General features: G+C 39.8%; 1 protein-coding gene across 1 annotated transcript; it reads right to left on the reverse strand.

The window, feature by feature from the left end:
* Positions 1 to 425: 425 nt before the first annotated feature.
* Positions 426 to 10383, reverse strand: LOC127366951 (ubiquitin-conjugating enzyme E2 E1). Its single transcript, XM_051406421.1, has 6 exons — positions 10250 to 10383; positions 8375 to 8558; positions 7691 to 7741; positions 3988 to 4120; positions 1479 to 1626; positions 426 to 719 (listed from the first exon to the last, which is right to left on the reverse strand). The coding sequence occupies exons 2-6, from the start codon at positions 8527 to 8529 to the stop codon at positions 622 to 624; spliced, it is 585 nt and encodes a 194-aa protein (XP_051262381.1). The 5' UTR covers positions 8530 to 8558; positions 10250 to 10383; the 3' UTR covers positions 426 to 621.
* Between the last annotated feature and the right edge of the window lie 4816 nt (positions 10384 to 15199).

Below are 15199 nucleotides of genomic sequence, written 5' to 3' on the forward strand. Positions count from 1 at the left end.
GAATTTAATCTATAATGTAAAGTATTTCTCCACAATTATAACTTCTATAAAGACACATTTCCTCTATTACAAATATATTCTTCTATATTGTCATTCATCTGTTTTTATAAGGGTGCCCAGAGGAGGAGTTATACAGTAGTTGTTGATGAATAATAAAATGAATACACACATATCTGTGACTATAGTGTGTTATAAGCCTTATTAAATGTTTATATACGGTGTACTAAACAGAGGATTGAAGTGTTATCAAATAAGATCATCGACATTAAAAAAGGTTATATTCACTGTGAAATGTGGTTAACAAGTGTTTCCAGCATTACTGTGAGTGATTGCTGGTAATCTGTCCAGCAGCTTTACATGTGGAATACACCCTTTAATTAACCATGTAACAACAACAATAATAAATAAATAGAAAGGAGGCAGACTTCCTCTCCATTGTGTTCCTTTATTACCATATTTGCAGAGATAACTTAATCAGGAAGCAAAAAATATACCAGACAATAAAGTACTAAAAATCTGAGATACAAATAACCCCCCAACACAAACCACCCGGAGCCCCCCCACCCCCTCCTCTTCCTCCTCCTCCTCCTCCTCCTCCTCCCACCGTCGTCCTCTGTGGGTTTATGTGGCGTATCGCTTTGTCCACTGTTTGGCTGTTCGGTCATGTTCCACTCTGTTGGTCGTGTACTGGGTGGCGATGCTTCCCACCAGAGGATCGGCTGGACGGGACAAATAAAAGTTAAATTTATCTGCACGTAGAAAATAACACACAGAGAGAAAGACGACACTAAAAAGAGAGGCTGGTGAACATTTTCTGCACCAGACATCATTTTTGTTTAGTTGAAGGATCATCCGGTTTTTATCATTTCTATCTGTCTATAAACAAAAAGTAATTTTAGGTACACCACACGAACAAGTGGAGATTTTTTATTGTGCTTGGCCAGAACATTTCCTGAAATCTCAGTACTGATTCCATCACGTCAACTTACTGGTTTCAGAGTAAAATATTTTGTTCATGAGCAGAATCAGACTCCTGTCGTGATCTTTTAGTAAGAACAAATCAAGTGTGACAAACAAACTTTTGTCTGTGGTCACAAGCGTTGGGTGAAATGCAAAAACTCCCCCGTCTGCTTTCGCTTTAAATACGTTCATTAAATAGAAGAGGACGTCCAGATGACGCTGGGTTTCCTGTCAAGGTGGTCACATTTATCAGTATTTACACAGAGTTTCAGATTCCTGGTAATTTGTAAAACCATGGAAAATGTTTAGGGAGAATTTAATAAGCTTAAAATGGTGATTAAAGCACCTCAGTCTGAGTAATGATTAGTTTTTTCTCCTGTCTGGATAAATACCTGATATGACATTAAAGGTAGAGCAGAAATTGGCGTTCACTTTACAACGTGGCCGTCAGCTATCTCCAATCCCATCATGTTTGATTGAGCAGGTCTGTCAGTGTGAGGTCTACTGAGCCGTCTTACCTGGGTTACAGTCTGTGAGCAGGGAGCAGATGGACAGCAGCACCTTGGAGATGGTGAGGGCGGGGCTCCAGTTGTCCTTCAGGATGTCCAGACAGATCACCCCCTGACTGTTGATGTTGCAGTGATAGATCCTCGTACGAAACGTCACCTGCAGACACAGAAAGAGTGTAGTTCAGTTCCTACTGTCATCCACCGACTGAACCGGGACAAAGACACTAAACACAGTCAATAATCCTAAAACATGGAGAGTGAGGTTTCATATTGTTCACAGTCATGTATTGAGAATATTTATGTTTTTAAGCTTTAAATATCCATTTTACGACCTAAAAAGTCTTCTACCAAGGCAATTTTATAATTAAAACAATGGTAAAGGTTTATGTTATAATAATAATATAAAAAATATGATCTTATTGATACATATATACATACACATACACACACACACACACACAGAAACATTACAGTCAGACCTGCAGTATTAAACCTGCATTCACTGCTTTATAAGCCCTCTGGTGGTTGAAAAGAGGTACTTCTACATGCCAGAAAACATCACTGAGCTGTGACTTTTCACAAAAACATTAAAGAGAACTAGAACCTTCTCCTTAAGGTCATCAGTGCACTGAGCGGGAGTGAAAGCAAGATATTTTCTTACGGTAAATGTTCTGATCAAAACACTGAAAACTAGTTTATTTTGGAACAAGCTGGTGGTGGAATCATAACGTGTCTGTGCATCTGCAGTCGGTGTGGCGTTCAATGTGCAGAAAGCCTTTAGCAGAGGCAATATTTCACACACAGCTTTGATTCTCACACAAAAGTGGCTTGTGTGGGTATTTATTTTAATCCTAGGTTCACCTTTGTTTGTCTGTCTAACTTCACAAGGCTGTTTCCTGCTGCAGTAAACCAAAGTTTCGATTCTCTCTCGCTCACACACACACAAAATGTATTCTGTAAAAAGAGGAACAGACATAATATGTGTATATATATATATATATATATATATATATATATATATATATATATATATATATATATATATCTAAAAAAAGAGTTTGCTTTAGCTAAAAACCAAACAGAATTAAAACCCCAATACAAAAATAAACTGTTGAGTGGTTCTCCAGAACAAGCTTATCCATCTACTCGTGTCTAAATACTGCAGTAAATACAGTATATTATATCTAATACTACATTGGATCTGTAGTATGAGCTCAACATTTGCATTATTATAAGGGGGAAAACCACATCAGCAAACACAGACCACACACTGATGTCTGATGAGCGACTTTATGTGATATATTTAATATGGCTGTCTGAAAAACGTTCATCAGGACCGACAACATTCTCGCCTTTCCCACTGTTGCTCACATAGTTGGGATCCCGCTCAAGAATGTAAATCTGTGCCTGTAATCTGCACAGAGAACTGTACTGTTGATGCAGCGATCCCGGGCCTCTGCTCATTAACGTGCCGCTGTGCTGCGAGTACAGCCGAGCGGGAGAAGCCGAGCCTCAGGGGAAGTGAGACGAAAATTAAATTGTGATATTAAGGCGCAAAAGACGTCGGTTTCACTTCACAAAAGGAAATTTGGATTGTTTTGCACAGTTTATTCCCGACCTAATAAATAAGGATTGAATCATTTGATTAGGAAAATATATTTGGGAGAGAGAAAATCTTTTTCAGACATAATTTGTCTACAAAACTGCACTGAACCACTTCGTTCCTGCACTCAACACCTCAGACAAATACATCATCTATGACTAAGTTAAATGCAGATAATCTGACAGAAGCTCCACTTTTACTAAAGAGGTGAATGATTTCAGTTTTAAAGCTCCACTGTTCATCATTCAGCCTCATTGTTTTTCAACTGGGGTGACGCATTTCTTTTATTACCACGAACACAAGAGCTGTAGTTTATTCTGAGTCGGTCTCACATTCACCATCCTGCTGCTACAAATACTCACTGGATGGAAGCCAAAGCTGTGGCTTAAAATAGTCCCCAACAAATACTCAGAAATAACACTCAACTCCTGTTTTGAGAGACGGTAACTGGAAACTGCACTGTCCGGCTCTTTTAGTAAATTATTTAGCCTGTTTTTTTAAGAAGTGAAAGTATATATTTGTTTCACTTTTAGGAGCCAATGGGCTTAAAGACAGGGTAGGGAAGTCTTTAAGGATACAGAAACAAGGCACATTATTGGTTCTTTTCATGGTATTTGAATAAAAGATACAGAAAAACCACCACTTGTCCTTTGAGTAACTTATTAAAGCTACAAAAAAAAACATCTGTGGCAGCAGAGCAAATACTCCCCCGTACCAGATCTCTACTTTCATACACAACATGAGTCAGAAAAATGTTGCGTTTAAGGATTTCTGTGTAATGTAGTTTAATCTCTGAACGTCAGAACATGTGCAGCTGTAAAGTGTCGAGAGAGGATCCTACAGTTGGTATCTGCACACCGGCTTTGAGTTCTGACATATACTGTATGTCACTGTATGTCGTACTACCATCACTACCTTGGGGGGTTTGAAGGGGTAGTCTGGTGTGAAGGCGATGTCCAGGAAGAAGACGCCTCCCTCGTACACGGAGCCCGGTGGTCCCAGGATGGTCGACCTCCACTCATAGATGTTGTCTCCTTTGGGGCCAGCACTGCAGGCAGGAAACCAACATGAAAACACTGAGTAATGCAACACGCAAACAGGAGTGAAGCTTTCTGTAGCTAAAAAAAAACCTTCAAATCATCTTGGATGTCAATATAAATGTAATGCATTTCCATTTTTTCCAAAAACACTGCGGATGAATCCGATACAGCACAGCGTGTTTCATATCTGACATTTCAGAGAATCAATGTTTTTCTTCTCACACTGTCACCAGTAACGCTGAGGAAGAAAAACATTATAAAGTGAATCTCGCCTTCAAACACGCACAAAGCAAATACAACATAACAAATAAATAAAGATATATGAGTGCAGATTATAAGCTTCTGCTGCCTCAAACAGACACAACTGGCTCTACAATCAGTGGAGCAGCCGACGCAGCGCGCACTACAGTACGAAAGTCACATATTCATTCATGTAGTGTGTAAAACCTGATGAATCGCTGCACAGCTAAAGCTTACTGGCAGCAGACTGAAGCATGTGGGCGTTGCATTTTCTTTCTTCAGTGAGGACTTAAACTAAAATGGACTATGACTCCTGCCTTCCAGTCAATATCTGCACAACATGTGTCATAAAAAGGGAAATTACGCCAAAACTGATGCCCTAGTGCAGCCTTAGACGCTGTATTAAACATTTTCCATTATTTCTGAAATCCTGGAACTGTGCCGCCTTTGATGGATGAAAGCTAAATGTAACTTGTCACATTTAATGTGCCTATAATAAATGCAATTTGAATATAAAATGCTAATACATTTCTGCGTTTGCAGATTAGCGGTCATAAAAATGTCGGTATATTCTCCCTTTAAATGTTGAGTGATGAAAGTTTCCCCCTTGTGCATCATTCAGAAGACGCCTCAGTTCAAAGCCAATCCCCAGTGATGTGTCTATGCGTCATGATCTGTAATCTGTATTGATTTTCCCTCAAAGCAGCAGAGCCTTTATCCCCTCTTACATGCAGAACATGTGGTCTTGAACCCCTTGGGGTCGCGAGTACAAGACATAATAGTATTGATCCAAAACTCTGCTGGGCTGTTTTGATCAACTTTAACCACGAAGGTTTCAGTGCCAGCTACGACAGAGAGAAATCGATCCGGAGTGCAGTTTGGGCCAATTAACTGGGTGTTAAAAGATGTGACGGATGAAAACTTCCACCACATGAAAGGCTTTGACTTCCAAGTGGTTGATTTTAATGATATGAACACATTCCTTCAAACACACACACACACACACACACACACACACACACACACACAGTCTAAAAACACTAATTTACTCTCATCTGCATTGCTGATAAGCCATTTAGGGAGAATCTGATAGCAGATCAGTTCATTCTGATATCATATAAGATATGTTGTTTGAGGAACATCAGATACGGTGCGGTGCATATTTTTAACGCAGCTGGGCGGCAGTCAGATCTGCTCTATGAAATGTTTTCAAGATGGAAGCTTTAAAAACAGTCAAACGGCCTCAAAACTTCGAGAGTTTTTTTCCAGAGCGGCAGCAGATCTGAGCACAGTACGACTTCAGACGAAAGCTCGAAGTAAAACAAGCTCCGAAATAAGTGTTTTTTATTTAATGAGATGGATTCATTTAAAATAGTGAGCTGATAAAAGATCAAACATTATCTGACTGCAGCGTCTAAAATGTGAGTATTTGCTGTTTTACACAGTTTTTATTAACAGGAATAACTTTAGGTTTTAATAAATTAATTTTATAGACCAAATAAACCAAACAATAAATAAATAATCTATACTATACCAACAGTTTTGCTGCAACTCTCAACAGTTGAACTGATTTAAATCATCTGCATAATAAACAAGTTTTAACTACATGATGCGGAACCATAAAGAAATGTAAAACTCACGACTTCAGTGTAAGCTCGAGTGTATTCTCTCATTTTGAACATTTAAGTTATTACAAAATACATTATCATATAATACGAGGTACTCAATTAACGCAGCTTTTAATCCATCGTGTCCTGGGGCGGGTTGTATTTTTAAGCTGTCACACTTCATTGTTGTAATTAGGTAGTCCATTATGATGAATTTGCCTAAATGGCACAAGCCTGTTGCTGAAGCCCCGCTGCCGCTTTTGTCCATCAGTGTCAGGACTTTCACTCATCCATCCTTAATCCACAATTTAAGCCCTTAATTTAACCAAGAACATTACCGCGCTGTAGTTACGATACAGTCACAGACACACGAAACACCGTCTGAATGTCATTTAAAAGGAGTATATTTACCGAGCTTGTAACGGGCCTGTCTATGAATTGCAATGCTTTCCACTGTTTCTATTTCCCATCCTATTATCACTAAATATACATTATATAATTCATGAGATAGAAGCTATTTCAAAAAGTAATGAAAATGTTAAATGACAGACAACTTCTGTATAAAAAAATGAATGCTGAAATATTCCTTCCATTTACAGCTTACGTCAGTGCTGTGTGGTAGTAAGTAAAACATCTGTACATGCCACACGCTTCCTTCCAGCTTGATGTTATAAAACAGACTTTTAAATGACAGCTGGTTGCCTGTAAGGAGGCTTATAGAGAGACAAAAGAATAGTTTGCCCACCCAGAATCAGCCTGAGAAGCTGTTGTTTTATACATAAGAAGGAGTCTGCAGAGAATTGGCAGCAGTAACAGAAATTCAAAGTAGAAACAGCAGAAACTTTTGTTTTATGACTATGAATAAATACCAAACTGTTTTCTTCCAGTTAGCAGTAAACATCCAGACGGTGTGGGACGGTGTGGGACGGTCTGTGGCCTGAGGTAAGGGGTTTGATCTGCTGAGCACTGACGGGAGAGATTCCTGCTTCTCTTTTCTACTTTCTCTCGGGAGGTCGAAGGTCAGACTCAGCTGCAGAACAGCAGCCTGCAGCAGGGAGGGCTTCATTTGCCTCTGGACACCACAGGAGGGAGGCTGCCTGCAGTGACGGGAGCTTGAACCCAGACTACCCGGTTTGAAGGGGGGGGAGTTCAACCCAGAAAATACATATTTTTCTTCTAACCTGCACGACTGTTTATCCATCTGCATTGTTTTGGAGTCAGTTTTGGAGATCTAAAATAATGGAACTAGATCACAATCCCTAAAGAAGAAAAGAACTCACAACCTGGTTACTCTAAATAATCCACAGACTTTGTTGTGAGCGGTTTCACGTAGGAACTATTAAACCCCGCCAACCGTAGCTCAACGTTAGCTCTAGGTGAGCGTGCTGACTGTTTACATCCTGCGCTGCCACGAGCCTCTAAGCCCACGGGTCATTGAACACTTCCTTCTGTGTGGTGATACGTGGAAAAGAAAATTAGTTCCTAATGAAAGTGCTCACAACAAGGTCTGTGGATTATATCCAGTAACCAGGTGATTTCTGGGAAGAGACATTGCTATTGAGGTTTTTCTTTTTCACTACTTTGAGCACCAGAAGCCGAACGCCATCTGCTTATTATAGTCGAGAGAACAGCCACATCTCCAGAACAACCTCGATGGAAAGACGAACAATATCCCTTTCTTTTAGGTGTGACCACAACTGGTGGACAGACAGCTAACAGACTGAAACCCACCTGCAGTTTGGCGGAGGGTCCAGTGTGATATCGGCCAGCTCTTTCTGAATCCTGCACACAAAAAAGGAATCAAAAATCAGTCACAAAAGATGCTATAAAACGCTACAACTCTTCATCCATCTCTGCTCTTCAGCGTGTTATTATGAAATGTGATTTATATGTTGGTTTCCTAACTCAATCAACCTTTTATATTTTCTCAGTTTGGCAGTAATGTCATTTCTGCTGTTGGGTTTCTTGCGTAAACGGAGAGAGCAACAACGATTGTGGAAGTAAGCTTTATATAATATGAGGTTTTTGTTTTGTTTTCAGAGGAGAAAAAGGAAGCTGCTCACTTTAAAATGCAGCATATCTTGTGCCTGTGTACGTTATGGTCTGCTGAAGCTGCTGTCTGAGTAGAAATTAGCATGTGTTCCCTTTTCTATGATGGATTTCTTCCTACATACGACTGCTGAACGATGATGCAAGGTGGGAGCACTAGAAAGCTTCTGAACTTCATTATAGCTGCACTTGAAGCATCTAATTTTCCTATTTTTGTCAAATTATCTATTAAGAAATCAGATAAAATGCAATCATAGTTGGTGGTATAACTGTGTAAAAGCGGCCTATTCCAAATTAGTGCCAGAAAGAAATCCGATTAAAGCGAAATACTGGGAGAAACAACTGATCTGGGCTTTTATTTTGTACCTTTTGGCGCTGGTGGAAAGCAGCTTGGAGGTCTTGCTCATGCTGGCTTTGCTCTCCCGTTTCTTTTTGCAAAGCGTGTCCCTCTGTCTGGTTTGGCTGGAGGAAGGCGGCGACGAGGAAGAGCTGGTGCTGGCACGGGAATCCTCATCCGACATACCGGTTTGGATTGGAGAAGAGCCGGGACCTTTTTGGGGGCAGAAAGCAAAGGGCAGTGAAATCAGCTGAGATGACACCACAGCTGCAGGGAGGTGGGGCAGTTTCAGGATGCTTTCTAACCATAACCCAAAGCTAGACGCTGATATGCCCCCCCCCCCACCCAAGAGGCCACAATAGCTGAAAGGTTTCATGAGCTTACGAGCCACTTTCAGTATTTATAAACAGTCATTTGCATGGTTTCACACACACAGAGCTGCTGGTTATCTGCTACAGTAGCTGGTACACATACTGACTGGGGACGGGATGATATTGTTAAATATTGTGATACAGCATACAGTCCTATACTGATTGACTGATTTATTTTGAAGGGGATAAAAGGGGGAGACCACATCTTCATCGTCACCACGACTTTTAGGTTAAACCGGATGTGTGGAAATGGTGTAACTCCAAAATACAGAGCAGGGAGATGAGGTGTCCTACCTGCGATGCAATAAATACACGTTTCTTGACTATATGTACGGTAAAATTACGTTTTAGTGGCATTTTTAAAAAGGTACGAAGCATATTTTCATGATTACTGTGATAATATCGCGATTATTCAGGCCGAAATTAGTGCGGGAATGCTCATTTTTCATCACATATTTAACTTTTTACTGAAAATAAACACTAAAATCATGATAATGTGAATTTCTTTTGGGATCTGCAAACATGTTGCACTACAGTACCTCATTATAATGCCGTTTATGCTATAATAATCCTGGCATGTAATTACGATATCGCCCAAAGCCTGATACTGACAAACTAATTCATACTTTAAGCTTTTCTTGTGATAAAACTCAGAAATGTTATTATTATTATTATTATTATTATTATTAGGACATAACAACATAAGATATAGACATTTAAAGCCACTGTGTGTCATTACCATCTGTTGAACACCGTGTGTGTGTGTGTGTGTGTGTGTGTATTTTCCACACACACACACACACACATTTAACGTGAGCGAACGTTTCCGTGACGGTTAACTGCCGTTAGCCGACAAGCTAACTGTAAGTGCACTGGAATAAACCGTTTCACAACTCAAAACTCTGCTTTAATAATATTAATAATATTAATAATAACAATAATAATATTAATAATAGTAATAATAGTAATAAATGTGTGTGTTCAGGTTAGTTCATGGCGACTGACCCGCACACGCACACGCACACGCACGCACGCCCCCCGAACTCCAACTGACAACGAACACTCAGGCCCGACGACTTCAGGGAGGAGACTACTTCTTGGAACAGCGTAGTGGCGGCGGGGGGGGTGAAGCTGCTTCGCTATAAGCATCCTTTCTCTCTATGAACAAGTGAACCCGGGGGGGGGGGGAGGGGTATATAGATTAAAACATCGGTTGTCTCGGTTGTAACGCCGCGGTTGCCACCCGGGCTCGAACACGGGACGCGATTTTTAAAAAAGGCTAAAAATGTGACAGCGAGACGTTAACGTCAAAAGCACAGGAACAAGAGTCCTCTCCAGCACATAGCCGGAGCCCCTTTTCCGTGCGGTCGTCTTGTTTTTGTTTGTTTTGTCTTTTTTTCAGCGTGTTTACCGACGAACCGACCGCCGACTTCAGGCGGGGACGCGCTCAGGCGGCGGGTCGAGTCGTGTACGTTGGCCACTCGGTAAAATGTCGACGTTAAAGCCGCTATTTTGCGCACTAATGAAACTTACCCAGTCTATTGTGTCTGGACCTCCGCCACAGTCTCGGCTGGCTGGTGCCTGTCGCCCTCTGCGGAACGGAAGTAGCCTACCGCGGCTGCAGTGGGCTGTGCGGCACCGGTGCTCCTCTGGAAACAGCACAACCTACCATTATATCGGTTTTATATCAGGGTTTTATACACATTAATTCACCTACTGTTTTTAAAATATATATATATATATATAAGTCATCAGATTTGATTTGCTTTAATCTCTGAAATCCTGCTTTTATTTGGAATAGGCTTCTCAATATGGGACAGACTTTTAGTTAATTTTGCACAAAACTCAACAAAGACGGGGAAATACTATTAAATGTGAATATTACTTAATAACATATACATTATGAATCATTCATTTGATCATTTGGTGCTCGTAGTTTCATTAAAATGAACTGAATTGTTTGATTTGTGGAGGATCGAACTGATGTAAGATGTGTAAGCAGGTAGATGTTAACAAAACGTTTAAATATTTATATTTTTCTGTCTTATCTAAGCAGATTAAAACTCGTTCAAGCAGGTGACCCGGTGGGCTTTAATGGGTTTTTATACATCCAAAGTAACCAAATAAACTCTAAAATCTAGACCAGGCCTCTAATTAAGACCGGCCTTTAATTGTAAAGCAACACCAGGCTAGTAAAGGGGACCCGGCTTTTAACTGTAGTTTCACAGGTACAGCCAATATATTAATAATAATAATAATAATAATAATAGATTAATTAATAGATTTTTACTGACGATCATCAAATCTCTCCCAATTCAAGAGGCGATGATTAAAATCTGTATTTATGTAATTTTTCACATTTTAAAGGAGATAATCTGGAAAACGTGATGTGTTTGTTTACTACACATATCTTAAATAACTCCAGCAGTGACTAAATTGTTGCATCACCGCCCACAGAAACTGAAAAACCACTTAAACTGACCACGTCTAGAATTACTCAGGACTAACAAGGTATTATTATTGGGGCCAGTGACTTGAAAATACTCATCACACGCAGCAGCCTGAGACCACATTTTCATAGTTTCAAGGGGTTTTCATTTGGATGGTTTTGTATTTTTTTGCATCATGTCTCTGCCTTTTCTGCATCCGACATGTACAATCAACATTTCCAAACCTTATTATTTAGACAGCATCTGGTGCAATTACTAATAAATTACATATTGAGTGATTTGTAAGGCGGGCGGAGTGCCTTACAGCAGCTAAATGAGCCGTGGAGTACGTTATGTGCTGTTACCTGCAGGCGGATGTGTGAGTTTAAAAAGGTCAACAGGGTAATCTCTTCATATTTGTGAACGCCGCTGTGTCAATATTTTGGCAGTATCGTGTGCTCATCTTTCAACCCTCCTCTTTTTTTTTTTAAAGTCTCGCTTTCACATTCAGTTTCTTCACGTTTAAAGAAGAAATCATCTGTTTCAACCCTTCGTTGATGCTGTATAATGTCCACGCTGGGTGAAACAAAGCCAACATGTGGGATTAATACTCCAATATTATCTAGTACACACCTTCAGGAGTTATGGAGAACAACTTGATTTAGGTTTAAGATGCAAACACAAATTAATTCAGACACATTTCTTTACTGCAGCACAGTAATCCTTCCCTCTAATCCTTGGCGAATATATATCTGCTGTTGTTGTTTCAGCACCCTGTTGATGTGAGCACGGAGGCTTTAGCCAGGTTGGCGAGCAGCCTGCTGGCTACTGTCTCGCAGGCTAATGGTTATCTTATTATTTATGCATACCGCTGGTCAATCAGAGCATTCATTAAAATGTAAAGTAGGTTTTTTTCTGTAATGTTATTTGCACCAGGATCTTAAACTGGAACAACAGAGCTGAAGCTTTATGACTCATTTATTATAACAAAAAGCATGTTGTCTGTGTTGATTGCTTCTGTTTTCAGATACTTTGGGTATTACTTTACTCCTACTCCTGCAGGAGGACGATTCTTTGCTTGATTTATAGTTTATAATCACACATGAGGTCACATGAGGTGGGCGTGAAGGGATATCTGTCACAATCTGGTGTGAGTCTGCGTTTCATATGTGTGTGTTGCCTAAAGATAACCTCACTATTCAACACAATGACACCCTGGTTTGAGCCTGTATTGACTTAATAATGATCTATTGTCTCCTGGCTCCCTTTATATTGTTCCCACGGGTCCTGGAAAACCTGGAAATTTAGAGGCTAGTTTTGAGTTTAATCCTGGAAATGATCTATGTTGTCCTGGAACATTTCAGCCCCCTCACGCAGATAAGTAAACCTGGGTCTGAAACTCGACTGTTGGCGGTACGACACAAGCAACTACCGGTAAATTATACGACTGTTGGTGAGTAAGTGCTGTCAAGAAAAAACTCCTGGAAAATGATTTCTTGTGTGAACCAATAAAATAAACCCCTGTGGTAACTGTGCACAGTGTCATAATACGACTTTAGACACCTTAGGACCAGAAACAAATCCCTGTAATGGGGAGTTATCTGTAAATGTGTCTGTGTATTTATATTTGTATAAAGTCTAATGATGTTAAACTTGCAGGGTTTTTATAGAGACAGATATATTTTAAGATTTAAGACTCGTGGTGGTTGTGAGTAACTTAGTCATCTGTGACTTGTATTACCATCTTGGCTGCAAACCACAATGGCAATTATCTACTTTTCTAACTTTTTTCTAACATTATGAGCACTGACAGGTGATGTGAATAATGTGGATATCAGGGCTACTGTGGTTGGATATATTAGGCAGCAAGTAAATAAATCAAATTAAACATGCAATACAAAAACTGTTCAAATATCCATGTGATAAGAATCTGTGTTTACAAGGTCTCAGACTGTAAGCTCTCAAAATAAGTAACATTTCTGCACAGATGAGTGTCCAGATGCTTTTCTTTATTGAGTTCAGAAGCATATATCTCTCTAACACTTCTGTTAGTCTGATACTGGATGAGCTGTGTTTTTTATTCTCTAGTTTTCTATTTTAAATAATACATCTACCCTGTATCGTAGGTGTAGCTCAGATTTAAATTAAGCTTTTGTAATCTTACAGTGAGGTCATTAAGTGTTGGAAGGGCGTCGCTTTAAACCACGAAAGTAAATGTGTGTCACTAAACATGACTGAAACGCGTAGCCATGTACTACTAACTGTTACTGAGGTAAAAGCCGTGAGATATTAAAGGCTTTTTGAATCACTTCCCTCTCGAAGGCCTCAGATTTCTTCAACACTACAAAAGTAAATGTATTAACCAACCACCGTTGGTTTTCTAGCTGTAAGGTTACAACTTCACATCTGCCAAGTGACTGCCACAGGTGACCGAGGATGTTCAAATTTACCCTTTGTCCCCATTTCCATTGAGAAAAGTGACCTCATGCTGGTTGTGTGCTGTGGATAGGCTCTGTATTGTATCCGTGAGGACAATAGGTGTTTGTGTTTGCATTGACATGTGACAGACAGGCCCTCATAGATATTTGAAGGGTTTTAGTTCAGAGTATTTAAATTGAACAAAAGGTGTGAATAGAGTTACCAATGAATATACAGTGGCAAGAAAAAGTATGTGAACCTTTTGGAATTTTATTGTTTTCTGAATAAAATGTCATAAAATGTGATCTGATCTTCATGTAAGTCAAGGGTATTGACAAACATAATGTGTCTAAAAATAACACAAAAAAAAAAAAAATTCTGATCTTTTATGTCTTTATTGAACACTCATTCAACATTCAAAATGACAGTTTTTCTGAAGCCATTCTGTTGTGGACTTGCTCCGGTGTTTTGGGTCGTTGTCCTGTTGCATCACCCACCTTCTACACAGTTTCAGCTGACGTACATTCTCACATTATCCTGAAGAATTGTCTGATATACTTGGGAATTCATCTTCCCCTCAATGATTCCAAGCTGGCCAGGCTCTGATGCAGCAAAGCAGGCCCAAATCATGATGTTTCCTCCACCATACTTTACGGTTGGGATGATGTTTTCGTGATGATATGCCGTGCCCTTTCTACGCCAGATGTAGTTCTGTGTGTTTTTTCCAAATAGTTCAATCTTAGTTCCATCAGTCCACAGAACATTTTGCCAATACCGCTGTGGAGTGTCAATGTGCTCGTTTGCAAACTTCAGGCGTGCAGCAATGTTCTTTTTAGTAAGCAGTGGCTTCCTTCGTGGTGTCCTGCCGTGGATACCCTGCTTGTTCAGTGTTTTACGTATTGTAGACTCATGAACAGAGATGTTAGCAAGTTCCAATGATGCCTTCAAATCTTTGGCTGTCATTCGGGGTTGTTTCTTTACCTCATTGATGAGTCTTCGTTGTGCTCTTGGTGTCATTTTGACTGGGTGCCCACTTCTTGGTAGAATAGCAACAATCCCAAAGTGTCTCTATTTGTAGATTGTTTGCCTAACTGTTGACTGGTGAATTTCTAAAGTCTTTGAAATAACTTTGTAATCCTTGCCAGCTTTATGTAAATCAACACTTCTTGATTGTAGATCCTCTGAAAGCTCTTTTTGGCGAGGCATGGCTCACATAAGCGTGTTCTTCTTGTGCAGCGCAAACTTCAAAAGTTTGAGGGGTTTTTTATCAGTCAAAGTAGCTGTAGTCCACACCTCCAAACTTATTATCTTAACGAGACTCCAGGTGTGCCAAAACCTGACTGAAACCTGAGCTTTTTTGAGGTCATTAACTCAAGGGTTCACATACTTTTTCCACAAGCACTATGAGTTTTTTTTGGTTGTTCTCAATAAAGACATGAAAGATCAAAAAACTTTCAAATTCAAAAGGTTCACATACTTTTTCTTGCCACTGTATGCAGATATATAAGGAGTCATTGTGGACAAGCTTACGCTATAAGAGCAGCCTTTTATTTCCAGAAAACAGTGAAGGAGAATCTACTTGCAATGGTGAGTTACTGTATGATATTATTTTACATATATAAGTAAGTCTACTTAA

The sequence above is a fragment of the Dicentrarchus labrax genome, unplaced genomic scaffold, assembly GCF_905237075.1.
Source record: "Dicentrarchus labrax unplaced genomic scaffold, dlabrax2021, whole genome shotgun sequence".
NCBI lineage: Eukaryota > Metazoa > Chordata > Actinopteri > Moronidae > Dicentrarchus > Dicentrarchus labrax.

Coding starts and splice junctions, on each gene's coding strand:
- LOC127366951 (XM_051406421.1), bottom strand. CDS start 8,529: ATGTCGGATGAGGATTCCCGTGCCAGCACCAGCTCTTCCTCGTCGCCG. Junction 4,121..7,690: donor GACCCTCCGCCAAACTGCAG/GTGGGTTTCAGT, acceptor TCCTGCCTGCAG/TGCTGGCCCCAAAGGAGACA. Junction 720..1,478: donor GCTCACAGACTGTAACCCAG/GTAAGACGGCTC, acceptor TGTCCCGTCCAG/CCGATCCTCTGGTGGGAAGC.